Source organism: Vicugna pacos, chromosome 18 (genome assembly GCF_048564905.1).
Source record: "Vicugna pacos chromosome 18, VicPac4, whole genome shotgun sequence".
NCBI classification, from domain to species: Eukaryota; Metazoa; Chordata; class Mammalia; order Artiodactyla; family Camelidae; genus Vicugna; species Vicugna pacos.
The window spans coordinates 40,962,261-40,977,832 of NC_133004.1; the positions used below are offsets into that span (position 1 = coordinate 40,962,261).

At 54.9% G+C, this 15,572-nt stretch overlaps 1 protein-coding gene across 4 annotated transcripts; it reads right to left on the reverse strand.

Annotated features, from left to right (window-relative positions):
- Positions 1 to 6: 6 nt before the first annotated feature.
- Positions 7 to 13,248, reverse strand: SLC12A9 (solute carrier family 12 member 9). Of its 4 annotated transcripts, none has more exons than XM_072943183.1 (14): positions 12,779 to 13,248; positions 8,241 to 8,462; positions 7,887 to 8,021; positions 7,289 to 7,420; positions 6,574 to 6,882; positions 5,782 to 5,889; positions 5,538 to 5,649; positions 4,803 to 4,960; positions 4,612 to 4,694; positions 4,311 to 4,435; positions 3,968 to 4,160; positions 3,622 to 3,796; positions 3,258 to 3,404; positions 7 to 1,300 (listed from the first exon to the last, which is right to left on the reverse strand). In XM_072943183.1, exons 2-14 carry the CDS (start codon positions 8,419 to 8,421, stop codon positions 411 to 413), a joined length of 2,748 nt encoding a protein of 915 aa, XP_072799284.1. In that variant the 5' UTR covers positions 8,422 to 8,462; positions 12,779 to 13,248; the 3' UTR covers positions 7 to 410. The 4 variants fall into 4 exon arrangements, with proteins under 4 accessions (XP_072799284.1, XP_006219207.2, XP_015107455.2 ...); XM_006219145.4 differs by lacking the exon at positions 12,779 to 13,248 and adding an exon at positions 9,203 to 9,331; XM_015251969.3 differs by lacking the exon at positions 12,779 to 13,248 and adding an exon at positions 9,207 to 9,325.
- Between the last annotated feature and the right edge of the window lie 2,324 nt (positions 13,249 to 15,572).

Genomic DNA, 15,572 nt, shown 5'->3' on the forward strand with positions numbered 1-15,572 from the left:
AGTGTGTAGTGTTCTGATCTTTTATTCATGTTCAGCAGTTAGAAAAATAAAACAGAACAAAAACATCACAACCTCAGGGGTCAGGGAGTCTTAGGTGAGCAGGGGAGACTGAGGTAGCCTAGCGTCACAAGCGGAGACCCAGCCCCCGTCAAGGCACCGGTGAAGGGAGGGAGGTCAGCAGGGGAGGACTGCTGATTCCCTCCCCCAGCCTGGTGGGGACAGCTGCCCTGCGTTAGTGCACCGAGGCCCCCCTCCCAGAGAGGGAGAGATGCCAGAGACCAGGATCCCCTAATACTTCCACCAGGGTCCGAGTCCCATGTGCGAGACAGGCGGGAGGCGGCCCTTCCCTTCCTCACCCGATAATCCAGGTGGGCCGCCCAACGTGGGCACTCTCTACTTGGAAAGGGGCTTCATAGATCAGTGCAAGTGACAGGGGTGACGCCATGAATGAGCAGAGTAGGGCCCAGATCACGGCTCAGAATTTCCAGCAGTGCCAGGTAGCGAGGGTAACGGGCAGGATCAGCAGGCGGCCGAGGCAGGTACAGGAAGGTGAGGGCGGTGGAGGGCCCCTGCTCACCATCTCCACCCTCTGGCCCACCAGGCCCTCCTCCTCTGCCGCGCCCCTGCTGGGCCCGAACCAGGGCGTTGGCGCTGCATGCCAGGGCCTCTGCCTCAGCGTCTCCCCGCCTGCCATTCACGAAGTCCCCTTCCTCCTCCTCCTCAGGCTCCTGGGACCCAGCCCCCTCACCCCACACCACCTCCTGCACCTCAGCCCGGATCCTTAGCTGGCTCAGCAGTGCCCGGAGCCGCCCCTCAGCCGCCCCAGGGGCCTCCCGAGGCCCCAGGCACAAGAAGATCCGGAGGCGGGCACTGTGCCAAGCAGGCACCATGCCCAAGATGGTTGCCATCTGCAGCAGGAAGAGGCCACAGACGTCCACATAGCCGGGCCCACCCCGGGGCCGCAGCAGATTGAGGGGCCACACGTCCACGTGATGCGGCTGAGAGGTGCCCCCAGACCCCCGGCTCAGCCGCTCGGGGGGCAGGGCCCCACAGGCCCGGGCCAGAACCACATTCTTGTTCATTTTCAGGGCATCTGCCACCGTGGCCACGTAGTCCTGGGGACTGAGAGCCCGGGGGCTCCCAGGAGCCCGGGGTGGAGGAAACAAGGTGCTCAGGGCTGGGGACCCACCCTCCTGGGTACCATCTGCAGGCTCAGAGAAAGCTGGGTCCGTCAGGAAATGGTCCTCAGGTGCAGCATCATCATAGAAACCCAGGACCAGCGTGTTGGGCTTCATGCCACCTGGGGGCAGAGAGGGGCAGAAATCAGACTCACACAGGAATCAGACTCACAGGCTGAGTTCACACCACGCTGACAGGCACCCACTCCCACGTGCTGACAGCGACATGTGTCAGCCATTAGGTATGACATTTCCACTGTGCTTGCCCTCTTAAGGCAACACTTTGCACATTTGCATAATGACTTTTAGTTTTCCCAAACGCTTTCACATGCTTTTATTTTATTTATCTCCACAACTAATCTCCCCCACTTAAATAGGCAAAGTTTGCCTTAGGATTCTTTTAACTAAGGAGCACGTCTGGTCTGTTGCAGTAGGATGCATTCACTTTAGATTTCAAGCTGCACACCTTTTTCATGACGGGATCTAAGAGTCTGACTCCACTGGGCAGATGTGGGACCCCCTGATTAGTCAAGCTCATGGCCTCACTCCCCAGGGAAACAGGGCCTGGGCCCTGCTAGGGGAGGATAAGAACTCGGCGCTGGGGCTGCACAATCTGTTCCTACAACTGCAAAGCCCTAACGGTGGCACGACCAAAGCACAGTCCCCTGAGAGCTAACATCTGCACTCTAACCCGGGGGAGGGCTCTGTCCTGTTGAAAGCACTTTGTGTTTTAACTCTCTGATCCCTGAAGCAACCCTATGAGGTAGGGACTATTACTCACCCCATTTTACAGATAAGGAACCTGAGGCCCAGAGCGATGAAGTCACTTGCCCAAAGGCTCATGGCTGGTAGACACCGGGGCCAGCAGGCGAACCCAATGTGTCCAGCACCAGAGCCCATTCTCTGAGCCTCTAAGCTGCTATGTGCACCAGCTGCAAAGCCCCAAGTCCCTGCTGACAGCTCCTGGGTTTCAGTACCTGAACAACCAACATGGAATCAGATAATTCCCCCTTTAACAGGGCTGAGTTTACAGGAAGACTCAGACCTCCTCTAAGACCTTCTCAGGAGACAAATAGGTTACTTAAAATCTACCAGTAAATCAAGTTGGACATGCTGGGGGATTGATCACTGAAAGGAAATCTTTCCCTTTTTATTTGAATCATTTCCCGCAGGGTAAATTTCATGCAAGTGGTGGTCTCTTGGCTCAGGATCCCTCACAAAAGGTGGAGCTGAGAGACCAGGACCTTGGATGCTCCAGGGTCTGTCACATAATGCTCAGTAACACCCCCAACACACTTTAGCAGGTGGGAACTCCAGCTGATTTTGCAAATTAAACAAGTCTCACTCCCTCCTGAGCATTTTCCAAGGTTCTGATTTACACTGAACAGGGCAACGTCCAACACTTGAACTTCAGACAAACTGTAAATGCAGCCCAAGTATGCACTCAGAGGGGGCACAGACCCCAGTCCCTGGACTGAGAAAGGAGGAGGTGGCTGAGCAGGGATTTGGAGGAGACAGAAGTGCAGGGCTGGAGGCCTCCACACAAAGACACAGCCACAAAGCTGGGAGTGTCCCACTCCATACAATAGCATCAGTCCCACACACCCTCCGCGTCCTTTGTGGTTTCTGGGAGCCTTGTTACACCAACCCCTATTTCTCCACACCTTTCGAGACCCAGCTGAGATACCATCTCATCACATTGCTGGCCATATCAATGCATAATGGTCTTCCTTCCTCTGAATTGTGGTGGTTAAAAAGCATCTGCCCTAGATTTGACAGGGCAGCTGCCAGCCTCAAATGTTTCTCCCATTGTCCCCAACAAGACAACATGCTTTTCAGAGCCTGTGCCCCAATTATGGGTCAGGAAAAAAACAAAAAACAGTGTCACTCCATCTCCAGTCCTTAAGGCATCTCCTTGGAGACCTTATCACGCCCTGGGCTTTATCTTTTGAGAACTGAGTTTTATATGCCCTAGATTGTGGGTTCCTTTTGGAGTTTGCAATCTGTGGTTTGCTCTCGGGGGTAGGGAGCAGAGATTTTCATGGAGCAGGTCATGGGACCTAGACAGGAGCAGCTCACCGAGGCCTGAGATCCGCAGCAGATGCTGAGCCCCCTGGCGCACGGAGGGCGAGAGGGTGAGGTCCACGAAGGCCTTCACCTGGGCCCGGTCCACCAGGCTCAGCCACGCCCCATACTGCGGCTGCACAGGGTCCGAGGGCAGGCAGTCTGCAGAGAAGGTAGGCAGCAAATGTGGCCCAGACTCAAGTACTTTCTCCCAGAGTCCAAATTGCAAGTGGGTCGAAGAGACAGATCTGGGCAAGGGTGTGGCTGCTAGGAAGGGTCAGCTGGGAAGAAGGATGGTGCCTCTGGGATGCAAAGAACACAAAGAGCATCTGAGAGTGAGATGGAGAGAGAGGCTGGGGGTGAGTGGAGGGCAACTGACCGAGGTCTCCCAGGGTGACATGGCCCAGCACGTAGAGGCCCCCTTTCTTGAGCTGGTTGGCCAACCGCAGCAGAGGCAGTGCACCCCGGGGATTCCCCACCAGGAGCAGCAGCTGGGGCCGCCAGAACTTCACGTGATCCTTCCGGACATCCAACCGGAGCAGATATTTACGAACCTGGACAAGGTGAGGTCGTGGGAAGATGGGCTCTGGTGGACAGCCCCCTCGACCTCTCTCGGACAAGAAGAAACTCCAGCCGAGGGAACAGGGGGCCTCCTTGGGGCGTAGGTGTTCCCAGCCCGCCTCCTCCCCTCCCCTCCCCACCCTCCTCCAAGTCCCCCCACCAACCTGGTGGAAAAGCAGGGCCTGGCTGACGTAGCCCCAGCTGCTGGGGCCTCCTCGAGCAGTGAGCAGGGCGGAAAGCAGGCCCATGAGAAGCAGGGAGCCACCAGCGGCCCCAGGGCTGATGAGGAACATCATGAGCAGGCAGGAGGCCACCCCCAGCAAGCAGGTGTGCCAGGAGAACAGGCTGAAGGTGGGACTGGGGGCGGACAGAGAAGGGAGGATGCTCAGGAAGGGCTGCCCTGATACAGAGACACTCCACTCTATCCCAGACCTCTCCCACTGTGGTCCGAGGCCTGCCCACACCTCCCTCTCTTTCACTGCAGACACAAGCATCTTCTCCTCTCACCGGAAGTTGGGGGCCGAGGCCCACTCCAGGCTCAGGCAGGACAGGTCCACAGCAGCATAGGCCACCAAGTAGAAGACAGTAACCACAGCGGCCAGTGTGTTCAGCTTCCCAGCCAGGAGCACCAGCTGGACAAGGACGAAGAGGCTGGGCCTTCATCCATTCCCCCCACCTCGTCAAATGCCAACACATGCTGTCTTTTCAGCCCTGTCTCCCAGCACCCACATGACCCTTTCTGGTCCTAAAAGCATAAGCAGGAGGGGCTTAGGGGCAGGGGGAAGGCAGCTTGAAGAGGAAGGCTTACCTGCACTAGGCCCCAAGAATAGAGCACAGCCCCCCAGGGGTTCCCCCCTCGGGATACAACCTTGGCCGGTGCCAGGATCACTCCTGTGAAAACAGAAACACAGGAGTCATGTCAGCCTGGGCCAAGCAGGGGACCGAGACAGACATAGGAGGGTGTGCTCAGGGCCAGGCAGGAGGCAGGGGACAGCGCACCGAAGAGGTCATCCTGGGCCAGGGCGTGGAGGATGCGGGAGGCGCCGATGAGGGAGCTCATGGAGGCTGAGAGCGACGTGGCATAGATACCAATCAAGACCAGCGGGGGCCACAGGCTGATGGCCCGGAAGAACCCATAGTCCTCCTGCAGCAGGGTCCTACAGGGAGGAAAAGGAAGAGGATCCAGAGAATAAATATGCACCATCCTAGGGTCCTGGTGAGAACAATGCTTTCAACACTGGGTGAGGTTAAGCACTGGGTATTCTCAACAGACCCTAGCCCTGATCTTAAGGACCATATTAACAGATCAAGTGTGCCCAGGGGTTGATCTGCCCTACTCACGGGGGATTTGGCTGTCATTGGGGTGCTTTGAATTTAATCACTTGTGCACATTCCCAACAGTATATGCACAAGAAGCCAAATATTTATGGAAATACAAATTGACTAGAAAACTTTTCCCCACCCCACCCCCAAACCAAGTGCTTACAACAGTACCAGGCACGAAGCAGATGCTGGCTGCAGGTTGGCTATTACCACATAGCCAGCCTACCCACTGAAGGCAGCAGCTCCAACGCTCTCCCAATGGGACAGACAGTCCCGATTTTTCCCTGCACCCCAACAACTTCAGTATCTACCCCCCAGCCTGTGCTGCCCTTGATGATCCAGGTGTGCCAACCTTGTTCCAACACCTCACCCCACCCCTTTAAAGACCAAGCTCACCCCCTCCCCAGGCACCTGTCACAGGTGAAGCTGGACAGGAAGAAAAGCAGGATGTAGATGAAGAAAGTATAGGCGACAGCGACGATCGTGCCCAGAGGAATCGCCCGGCTAGGGTCCTTCAGCTCCCCTGGAGGGAAGGGAGCAAAGGGAGAGAGGTCAGCCCTCCACCACTCCCTGCATCCCTGAGCCCTCAGCGCCCCCGCAGGGGCACAAGATGGCAGCCCCCCAATCCCAGGAGGTGGCAGGCAGGGGTTCTCACCCGACATATTGGCCCCAGCCATGATGCCCGTGCAGCCATTAAAAAGGACAGCAAAGACGCTGGCAAAGGTCATCATGGCCCCCGTGGTGTAGTCCTTGGCGTAGCCAGCTGAGGAGGGGACCGTTCTCAGGGAGGAGAGGGTGTCAGCATCCCTTCTAGGGACCCAGGCATTTTGGCCCTGCCACCCTCTCCTCAGATTCCAAACCCCAACCTGCCTCCCCACCATCCTCACCAAGACCCCAGCCCTGACCCCATATCTGACACTGGCTCAGCCAACCTCATCACCTCCTTCTCCCCCATATGCTCCAGTCCTCCCTCCAGCGCTTCATCACGCTCTTTTCTAAGATGCCTTCCCTCCCGCTCCTATCTGAATTTCCCAACCCAGCTCAGCCCACTCTAGCTCCACCGGCTCCCACCCTCCCCAGTCCATACCCAGATCTCCCTCCTCTGGACTCCTCTGTGATTCACAGATTCTCTTCTGTGAGTCTACTTGAATCACATTCAGTCCTATTGTGCAATTTGTTTCCTGAACGTACGTCTTATCTCTCCAAGTAAGTAAGTTCCTCTAGGGCAGGGACTATCTTGTGGTCACCCTTGTACCTCGTTGGGCCAAACACACAGCAGCCCACACACGCCGAACAGATCTTAATCAACCTGCATTACTCCAAGGTCCAGACGTCCTGCCCCTGATTTTCCCTGACATCTGTTTTCACCTGGGATTCCAGAGGCCTGTCCCCTACCATGTGCCCACCCCTCTCCTCGAGAACCCCAGCACTCTTGTGCCCAGCTCACCACCCAAATTGGCCTTCAGAGTGCTGCTGTTGAAGCCAGTGAAGTGGCCGACCTGGGGCGGCAGGGAGGAGCCATTGGGGCCAGGCTGAGGGGTCAGGGGGATGTCCCTGGGCCCCACAGCCACAAAGCTGATCAGCACGGAGGCCAGGGAACCAGAGACCAGCAGGAATGTGAGGAAGGAGGCCCGGGCATAGAGGCCAGCCCCCAGCGTGCAGACCCCGCCCACCAGGCCCAGCAGCAGGGAGCCATAAAGCAGATTCCAGCCGTAGCCCTGGGGCAGGACTCGGAGCCCACTGGACCCTGTGGCATCTGTAGAGAGGAAGGAACAGAGTTAGAAGGCCACATTCCAAGGAGGGACCCCAACCATGACTCAAAACAGGGACAGACCCCATCTTCGGTCCACTTGTCCTCATAGAAGCCATCGTTCCCACTCCCCCACCCAACTGTACCCCAGCATCCTAGCCCTCCCTGCTGGGTACCACTATTCTTGCTCTGTCAATTTGGGGAGTGTTAGTCTGGCCTCCCTGACTACATGGTAAGCTCCTCGTGGGCTAGGACAATCTCTCGGATGTCTACAAGAGTCTAGGCACACAGTAGGAGCTGGAGAAACCACTGTACACCCCTCCTGGAGAGGGCTTCTCTACCAGCCATGATCCCAGAATCCTAGACCCTGCAAATCCTCAGAGCTGCCCTGACCAGGGTGGGAAACACAGACCAGACCCAAAGACATCAAGCACAGCCTCCACCAGCCCCAGCAGGGAGACGGCACAGCCACAGACGTTAGCCAGGTAGAACATGAGGCCGATGCTGCCCCCAACCTCAGGCCCCAGGGTCCGGCTGATCATGACTAAAAGTGGAAGCAGGAGGTGAGTGTTAAGGGAAAAGAAACTGAACTGGAGCATGAGGATGGCACTGAACACAAAGCATGCTGCAGCTGGCCCTCCACGCCTCACCTCCCTGAACACACCAGGACTGTTCTCAGAGGCAGTGTGTCCCAGTGCAGCCACTCCCAAGCCACGTGACTTTGTCCAAGTCACCAATGCTCTGGAATCTCGTCTGTAAAATGAATACTACCTAACTGACAGGACTGTTAGGAGAGCCAAAATGGCAACTGAGAAGGCCCCTGGTGGTCTGGAAAGTGGAACTAACATGGAAGGCCACATTGGTCACCTTCCCCATTCCAACCTGTCTGCTGGACATTCATTGGAACTTGCCCCCTCTTATCCTGTGCCCCCAGGGGGGGTGGGAGGGGCCCTCTCCTTCTCCCTATGACAGAAGAGCCCAGACCCCAGTTCACGGATGTCGGAGGATACAGTAGGCTCCGCCCCCTCGCACAGCTCCATTGGTGGCGATGGCACAGACAGAGAGGACGGTGAGTGCCAGGATGAAGTAGGCAACCAAGAGCATGGCCAAAGCCTGCAGCAGCCCAGCATGGCCCACCACGAACCCTGGGACAGGAGTGGTAAAGCAGGTCAGATGGTGGCTCATGCATCCCACCCCCTTTCCCATTGGTCATCAGTTACCTCCAGGGCAGAGCCAAACACAAGGCCATGGGGAGCCCCCTCCCCCAGCCCTTCGTCTACCCACTTCTCCCAGGGCTCTTCCCCAACTTCATCCCAGTCCCACCCATCCCTCCCACTGCACCCCTGAGTAAGACCACCACTCACCAATCCTCAAGAAGACAACTATACTGAACATGGACAGGACCGTGGGCACCACCACACCCAGGAAGGTGGAGAGTTTCCGGGCAGATGCCCCTCCAGGACCTCCGGCCCCATTGGCAGGGAAGGCAACTCCCTCCTCCCCCAGGAGCCGGTAGGCCAACAGAGGAGAGTTCTCACTGGCCATGGCCGAGAGCGGGCAGAGGAAGTCACCAGAGGTTACGAGGCCTGCAAAGAGTTTGCTGAGTGGAAAGCAGCTCCGTGGAGTCTCCCCAAAACACCTCTAACCAAACACCCCAAAGCTTCCCCCAAAAGGAAACACACACACTCACTTATATTCACCAGCAACTCAAAGAGTTAGTAGGGGGCAGCCTGGTCCTGGCCACTACCCCAACAATGGCAGACTCTACAGGCCTCAGCATTGGGTACCAAGGCCCTCACAGCTCCTGGGGGCCACCTCTTGCCCCATATGCCTGAGACTAGGGATGACAGTGGCTGTGGCAAGGTGCAAAGATCCTCACCCTTCTTAACCAGCACAAGAGGAAGCAAATCCCCAAAAGGGAAGTGAGTTATGGGCAGGAGGCCCTCTTCACTTTCTCATCTGGAGTCCTGAGCCGCCCCCCAAGATCCTCCATGCAATCACCTCAGCTCAGGACAATAAGAAACTTCCGAATCTTCCAAAGCCTCATCATCCATCAACCCTCTTCCTCAATCCATCTCGAACAGGCTCCTCTGTCCTTAGCCTCACCAGATTCCTCCCACCCACACAAGGCAGCCCCTAAACTCTACCATCCCAACCATTCCTCGACTACCAATACCAAAACACCGGCCGGCAACACAAGGTGGGTCCTCCTCCCCCAACCGGTTCCTGCCCACTTTCTCCCGGGGCAGGTTGGAGGGGGCCGAGATTCCTTCTCCCCGGCCAGGCGCACCCCCCACAGCCCGGGTGTGTCAGGGCGCTCACTCACCCACCGGAGGACGCAGCTGCTCGGGGTTTATCCCCGAGATTTGGAAGGGTCCGCTACAGGCGGAGGGGGCGCGGGTGCCGGAAAAGACAGCTGCGGCTACCGGGATGCCAGGCCCGGAGCCTCTCCCCCCGCCCCAGCACACACGCGCCCCATTGGTCCCCAGGCCCAGCCCCGCCCCGTGGGCGAGCCCGGGGAGGCCCCGCCCCTCCGGGCTCGCGCAGCCAGCTGGGCTCCCGCCCCACGTGCGACCGGGATGCTGCCCGGGTTCGCTCCTCAGACATGCGTCTTTGGCAGGCTGTGGACCACGGTTCCCACTGCGCCCATCACCCCGGTTCAAACAAGCGCCTGCCGCGCGGGCAGGACCCCACTCGGGGCTCGAAGGCGGCCCGAGGAGTCACTGCTGAAAGGGGCGTGTCGTGACGGCGGAAGGCCTCCGGCAGGTGGGCGGGGCCACGGCACCTGTCACAGGTGCGCTGCGGGGAACGCTGGGCCCCGTCGGTCCGCGCCTTACCGACTCCTAGTCCTCCAGCCTCTCGAATCCCTGTACAGTCCACCAGGTCTCGGCCTCAGCCCTCAGCCCCGCGGGGCCTTCCCCTCGCGCCCAGTCCAGCCCACAAGCTGCGCCCTTCGCTTCCGCCACTGGAGGGAGCCATTGGCCGCCGATCCGGGAGAACCCTGCGGGCGCGGGCAGCCGTTAATCGGCCTCCTTTGCCGCCAGTTTTGGAGCCTCCCGGCAGAGTGTTGTGTCTTCCAGCAGAGATCACAGGATTTGTGAACCTCGGAGAGTTACGGCCACCTTCTCACTCTACAGGTACCATCACCATCAGCACCAACTGGCAACGTTTCCTCATCTGTAAAATGGGGATTAACTAGACCCTCCTGCAGGAAGCGGCTGTGAGAGTTCAGTGAACTAATTAGGCACTTGAAATACCGAAATGTTCAATAAATTATTTGCATAGGGCACTATGTTAAATACGCATAACCACTTTGTGAGGTGGATACCATTGTTATTTCCATTTTTCACATTAGGAAATTGAAGCTTGGAGAGCTTCAGTAATAATTTCCTAACTTTCATACACTGTCATTTGAGCCTCAGGAAATGAACACCGGTTTTCCTGCCACTGGTCTTTGGCTGTAAATTATCTGCAACATTTCCATAGGAGAGGAAGGGGCTCAAAGTAGCACAAATGTGGCTTTGCCAGGGAAAGGTCTCATGAACAGTTAACCTGTGACATCTTTAGTAGTCATCTCTGCTACCCATGACACGGAGCTTGGCTCCTGAGTCTCTCCAACACCACTCTTGTCACAATTTTTGTTGTCTTCAGTATCCACATTGATGAGACTTCCAACACTCAGCTGGCCGGTGCTTAAACTCCACTTCTACATAGATCTCACCCTCCATCCCACCCAATGGTTATGCCTAGACTTGTCCTTACCAGTAATTTTGGCCCCTCCATCTTTTCATTCACCACTTCTAGTTATACCTGTAGAGGAAAAAAATTAATCTGACACTTGCTAAAATGGTAAGGAAGACTTTATTTAGGCAATTGGTGTCAAGACTCACAATAGGGAAGAGAGATGGGGCTCAACCCCAAATATAGCAGAGACAGCTGAGTGTTTATAAACAACAAGCAGAAGGAGGGGGTCAGTGAATGGAAAATTACTAAGAGGAAACACTAAGTTTAGGGGGACTCTAGCTAAACAAACTCAATAGGATTCTTGTGAAAGGCAGGCCAGGGTGATCAGATATCAAGCTTTGGGTGGGGGATTCTCTCTAAACTGAGCTAGGCAGGCCCAGCAGGGATGGGGGTCAAGGTCGAGGCCTAGTCCAGAAGAGGTTTCAGAGGAAACTGGCTGATGTTTGGTCAAGGAGAAGGTCTTTGTCATGCCCTAACTCCAACAATCCTCCACCTCACTGGACCTCCCAACCCACTGATCCTGCCCTGTGCGCACTGCCCTCACTCACTTCCCTTCTCATCCAGCTTCAAGTTCACGATCAGTGAAAAGCACTCCTTTGCCCCTCTCACTTTATCACAACTCCTGGCAAAATCACAGCCTTGGTAAAGGCAACTCTCCACCTACCCTGAACCTGCCCAAGCAGCTAAACATGGCTGGACACCCATCCACCCATAGAACCAGTCTCATTTCAAATTCATGGCCGTGAACCTCAAGTGGGCACTCATGCTGCCCTGCATTCAGACCAGCTTTTCCCTCTGGTCCATTCACTCTCCCACAGTCCTAGATGACTGTTAAATCTTCCCCCCTCTCTCCAGTGGTTTCTCTACCCATCTCCATCTCAGCTCACTACCTTGCTTCCAAATTCATTGAAAAGACAGGAAGCATCAGAAAAGACTCTCAAAGCTCCTAACCACACACCACGCTAGGTTCTGCCCTCCATCCCATTAATAGAGATGAGCTGATTGTGCTCCCAGCTGAGGTTAACCTGCCACTAGGTCCTATCTCATCATCCCGTTTTCCCTTTCCATTGGGTCATTCCCATTAGTATACAAATATGTTTTTATTCTTTTATTTGTCTTGTCTTAAAAAGGAAAAAAAAAGATTTTCTTGAATCCACACACATACCATTACCATTTCATTCCTTTGTTGTTTCTTCTTTATAGCAAAACTTCTCTGTAGGAGTTGTCTGTACTAGCTGTTTCCAATCCCCTCCTCTCATTTCTTCTTAAACTCACCAAGCCCAAGCTTTTGCTCATCAGCAAAAGGGAAACTGCTCATCAAGTCACCAGTGCCTTCCACGGTCAATCCAAGGGTCATTGCTTAGTCTCCTTTGCTGGTTCTTCTTCATCTCTTGTCTCAACTCTGGGGCACCCTTAGGTGTTGGAGGAATGGCCAAGAGGCCACTGTGGACTGGAGGCTCCATTGAGGACCGGAAATTCAGTCCACAGGCTTCTTTTTACCCACTTACACCTATTCCTTTGGTGATCTCACTCAATCTCCTAGATTTATTTATTTATTTATTATTGTTGACTGGTTCAGTCTCCTAGTTTTAAATACCATCCATATAATAGTGTATAATAGTGCCCCAAGGGTGTATATTCAGCCCAGATCTCTACTCTGAACTTCAGACTGTATGTCCAACAACATAGTAACCTCTCTGCTTGGACATCAAACAGGCAACTCAAACTTGATTTGCCCCAAATCAAACGCCTAAACATTCCCCTACAACCTACTCCTCTTGTGGCCGTCCCACCTTCCCAGTTGCTTAGGTCAAAAACCTTAAGGTTATGCTCAAGTACTCCCTCTCATATCCCACATCCAATCCATCAGTAATTCTTTTGGGCTCTACTTTTAAAATATAGCAAGTGCCGAACCACAGTTTATCACCCTAGTCCAAGCCACCATCATCTCTTATCTGTATTATTGCAACAACCCTCTAACCGATTTGCCTGGTTCTGCCCTGGCCCCTACGTCTATTCTAAGCAGATCGGTTAGAGTGATGTTATTCAAAAGCAACTATCCCTTCATGACGCTTCTCTTTTCAAAACTGTCCAATGGTTTCTCATTTTCCTCAGAGTAAAAGCCAAAGGCTTTTATATGAAGGGTAACCATACTTACCTCCTGAAACACCAACTACCACAGTTTATGCCTGTTGCCTTGGCATAAGTATTAACAGCATTTCCTTTGCTCAGAAGTGACTCAGAGTGGTCTATATATTATGTGGGCACCCTACCCACGAAGCCCTATCCGATCTGCCTCCTGCCTTCACCCCTCCTCATCTCCTGCCTGATCTCTTTCTGGGCTGTGACACACAGAGCATGAGCCTCTTTGTCTTCTGGACTCAAATACCATCTTCTTAGTGAAATCTCCTCCGCTGGTCCCATTTAAAATTGAACTATGCTTTCTTTCCTTCCCATCCCATTTCCTATTTTTTTCTACTTTTCCTATATATTTTTTCCTCCATAGCGCTTTTAACACCATCTAATAGATGTCGTTTACTTGTTGATCTTGTTCATAGACTGTCTACTTCCAACAGAAAGTTAAGCTCCACGAAACAGGAACTTTTCTTTTCTTCGCTGCTTTACTCCGGTGCTTCTAACAGTCCCAGCCACTGCGGTGACGTTAGTAACCGTTCATTGACTGTTCTGGGAACCATCGCGGACCTGGGACGGGGGGGCGGTCTTGCTCCTCACGTGACTGCAGCGGCCCCGCCCAGCTCGCTGGTAAGGGAAGATGGCGGCGACCAGGGTGGCCTCAGAGAGAGGGCAACCAACGAGAGGGCGCAGGCTCGCTAGAGCGGCCACCCCCGCCTCCTAGTCGGCGGTTGCGTCCTGGGAAGGCGCGAATTCAGGATATACGTGCTGGTCCTCCTCTCCACCATTTTTAAACGGGAAAGAAATTAGCTAATCACAGGCTACTTGGTCTGACCTGCTTGCTACCTCACCACCGTTTGGGATTCCCAGGACCTAGGCGTGGGATGCGGTATCTGGGTTCTTCTCCCCTTCGTGTTGGCTCCCGGGTCAGCCTATTAAGTCCAGCCTCCGGTTCTAGGGATCCCCGAACACACACCAGGAGCGCCCCTCGGAGACAAGAGCGTCCATTTCCAGCTCCACGGCGCCCCACTCCGAGTTCGCGTTCTAAATGCTAATTACCCGGCAATCCACCCTCCCCACCCCTGCAGTGAACTCCCCAGGATTAAAGTCTCGTGAACCCGGACCCCCTCCCCCAGGCCCCTAGGGCAGATGAGCCCTTGGCCACCGCCCCTCCAATTTCCTGCAGACCCAGCAAACAAAAGGCTCGGGAAGAGAGGCGAGGCTGAGTAGGGCGCCCTTCCTGCAGGAACAGCTGATGGAGCAAAATGACCCAGGAGGGAGAGGAGGGGAGGGATGAAATTCCAGGGTTCCTGAAGGACCACAGCGGGAGGCCAGGCTCCTGGATCCCGGAGAGGGAGGGAGGGAGTCCAGGAAAGTGGATGTGAAGGGCCCAGGCAGGACAGCGGAGTTTGCTGGGCTCTACCAGATCACAGCTGCCCGGTGGGGGTGATGTCAACCTTACGGAATGAAGGGGGTGGGGGGAACCCTGGATTTCAGGTAAGCTCTCAGGCCCCCAGGCTGGAATGGTGGGGGCTGGGAGAGGCCTGAAGCCCTGCGTCATCTCCTCTGGGGCTAGCCTACCGCTCCCCTGGCCCGACCTGCTACCCTCTGTGCTGGCCCCACCCTGGCCTGGCTTCCTGCTCCTCCCCAGGCACTGATCTCTCCCTGCCAAGCTCTACGAATCAGCCCAGGGGCTTCTTGTCCCTTCAGGACCTCGGTAGTTAGCCCCAAGACACCAGTAGTCCTTATATTCCCTCCTAGAGCCATTGCCCCTACCCCCTTCCGTGTCAAGGACACAATTGTAAGGGAAGGGCCACGTCCAGTGGGTGGGGGGGATGCTGGCATGGAGTGGGGGGGCTTGGCCTCATATCCTGTCAGCCTGCCAAGGGAAGAGAGGAAACAAAAGACTTCCCCCTGCTGGGACAATGAGCCTCCCATTACCTCTCCCCCTCCTCCCACTACCCTCCTCCGTTTTAGCTCGGGCCTTCTGCCCCTTTGCCTTCTTTCTCTGTACCTTCTTGCCCTCTGGTAGCCTTGGCCTCTGCTGTGAGCTCTGCCCTTCCCCTGCCCTCCTTCCTATCAGTTCACACTGATGCCTGCTCCTAGTCCTGGCTGTTTCAGTTCCCTGCTATTCTTTCAGTGCTCAGGATCCCTTTCTCTGTCCCCAGTGCTGAGTTTGGGGCTGGGTGGGCAAGGGCCTGGTGAATGTTAGGGGGTAAATTACACCCATTTAGTGGCTAGTAGACAGTAGGGGCTCCTCCTCAAGAGAAAGGGACCAAGGCAGAGGGAGGGAAGGGGAGAAAGGACGTGGGATGTGTTCTACAGGTCCTTAGAGGTGAGGCCACGGAAGGCTGTCCTGTATGCTGAGTGTGGTAGCAGAACATCACAGTGGAGTCAGGCCCACTTGCTGGCTGGCTACTAGAGTGCCTTGGACAGGTCACTTAACCTTCCGAGTCTGTCTCTTTTTTTTTTTTAATCGAAGTATAGTTGATTTACAGCATTGTGTTAGTTTCAGGTAGACAGCAAAGCGGTTCAGTTATGTATATAAATACATATTCTTTTTCAGATTTTTTTCTGATATTGGTTATTATAGGTTATTATAAGATATTGACTATATTTCCCTGTGCTATACAGTAGGTCCTTGTTTCCTGTCCCATCTTTAAAGTGGATTTCAGAGTAACACCCATCCTGCCCCTCTCATGGGGTTCTTGTGATGATTTAAATATGATTAATATTTGTTTAGGAAAAAAAAGAGGAAGCAGTAAAACTTTCCTTAGTCTTCTCAATCTACACAGCCTCCTCCACACCCCCTATTCCCA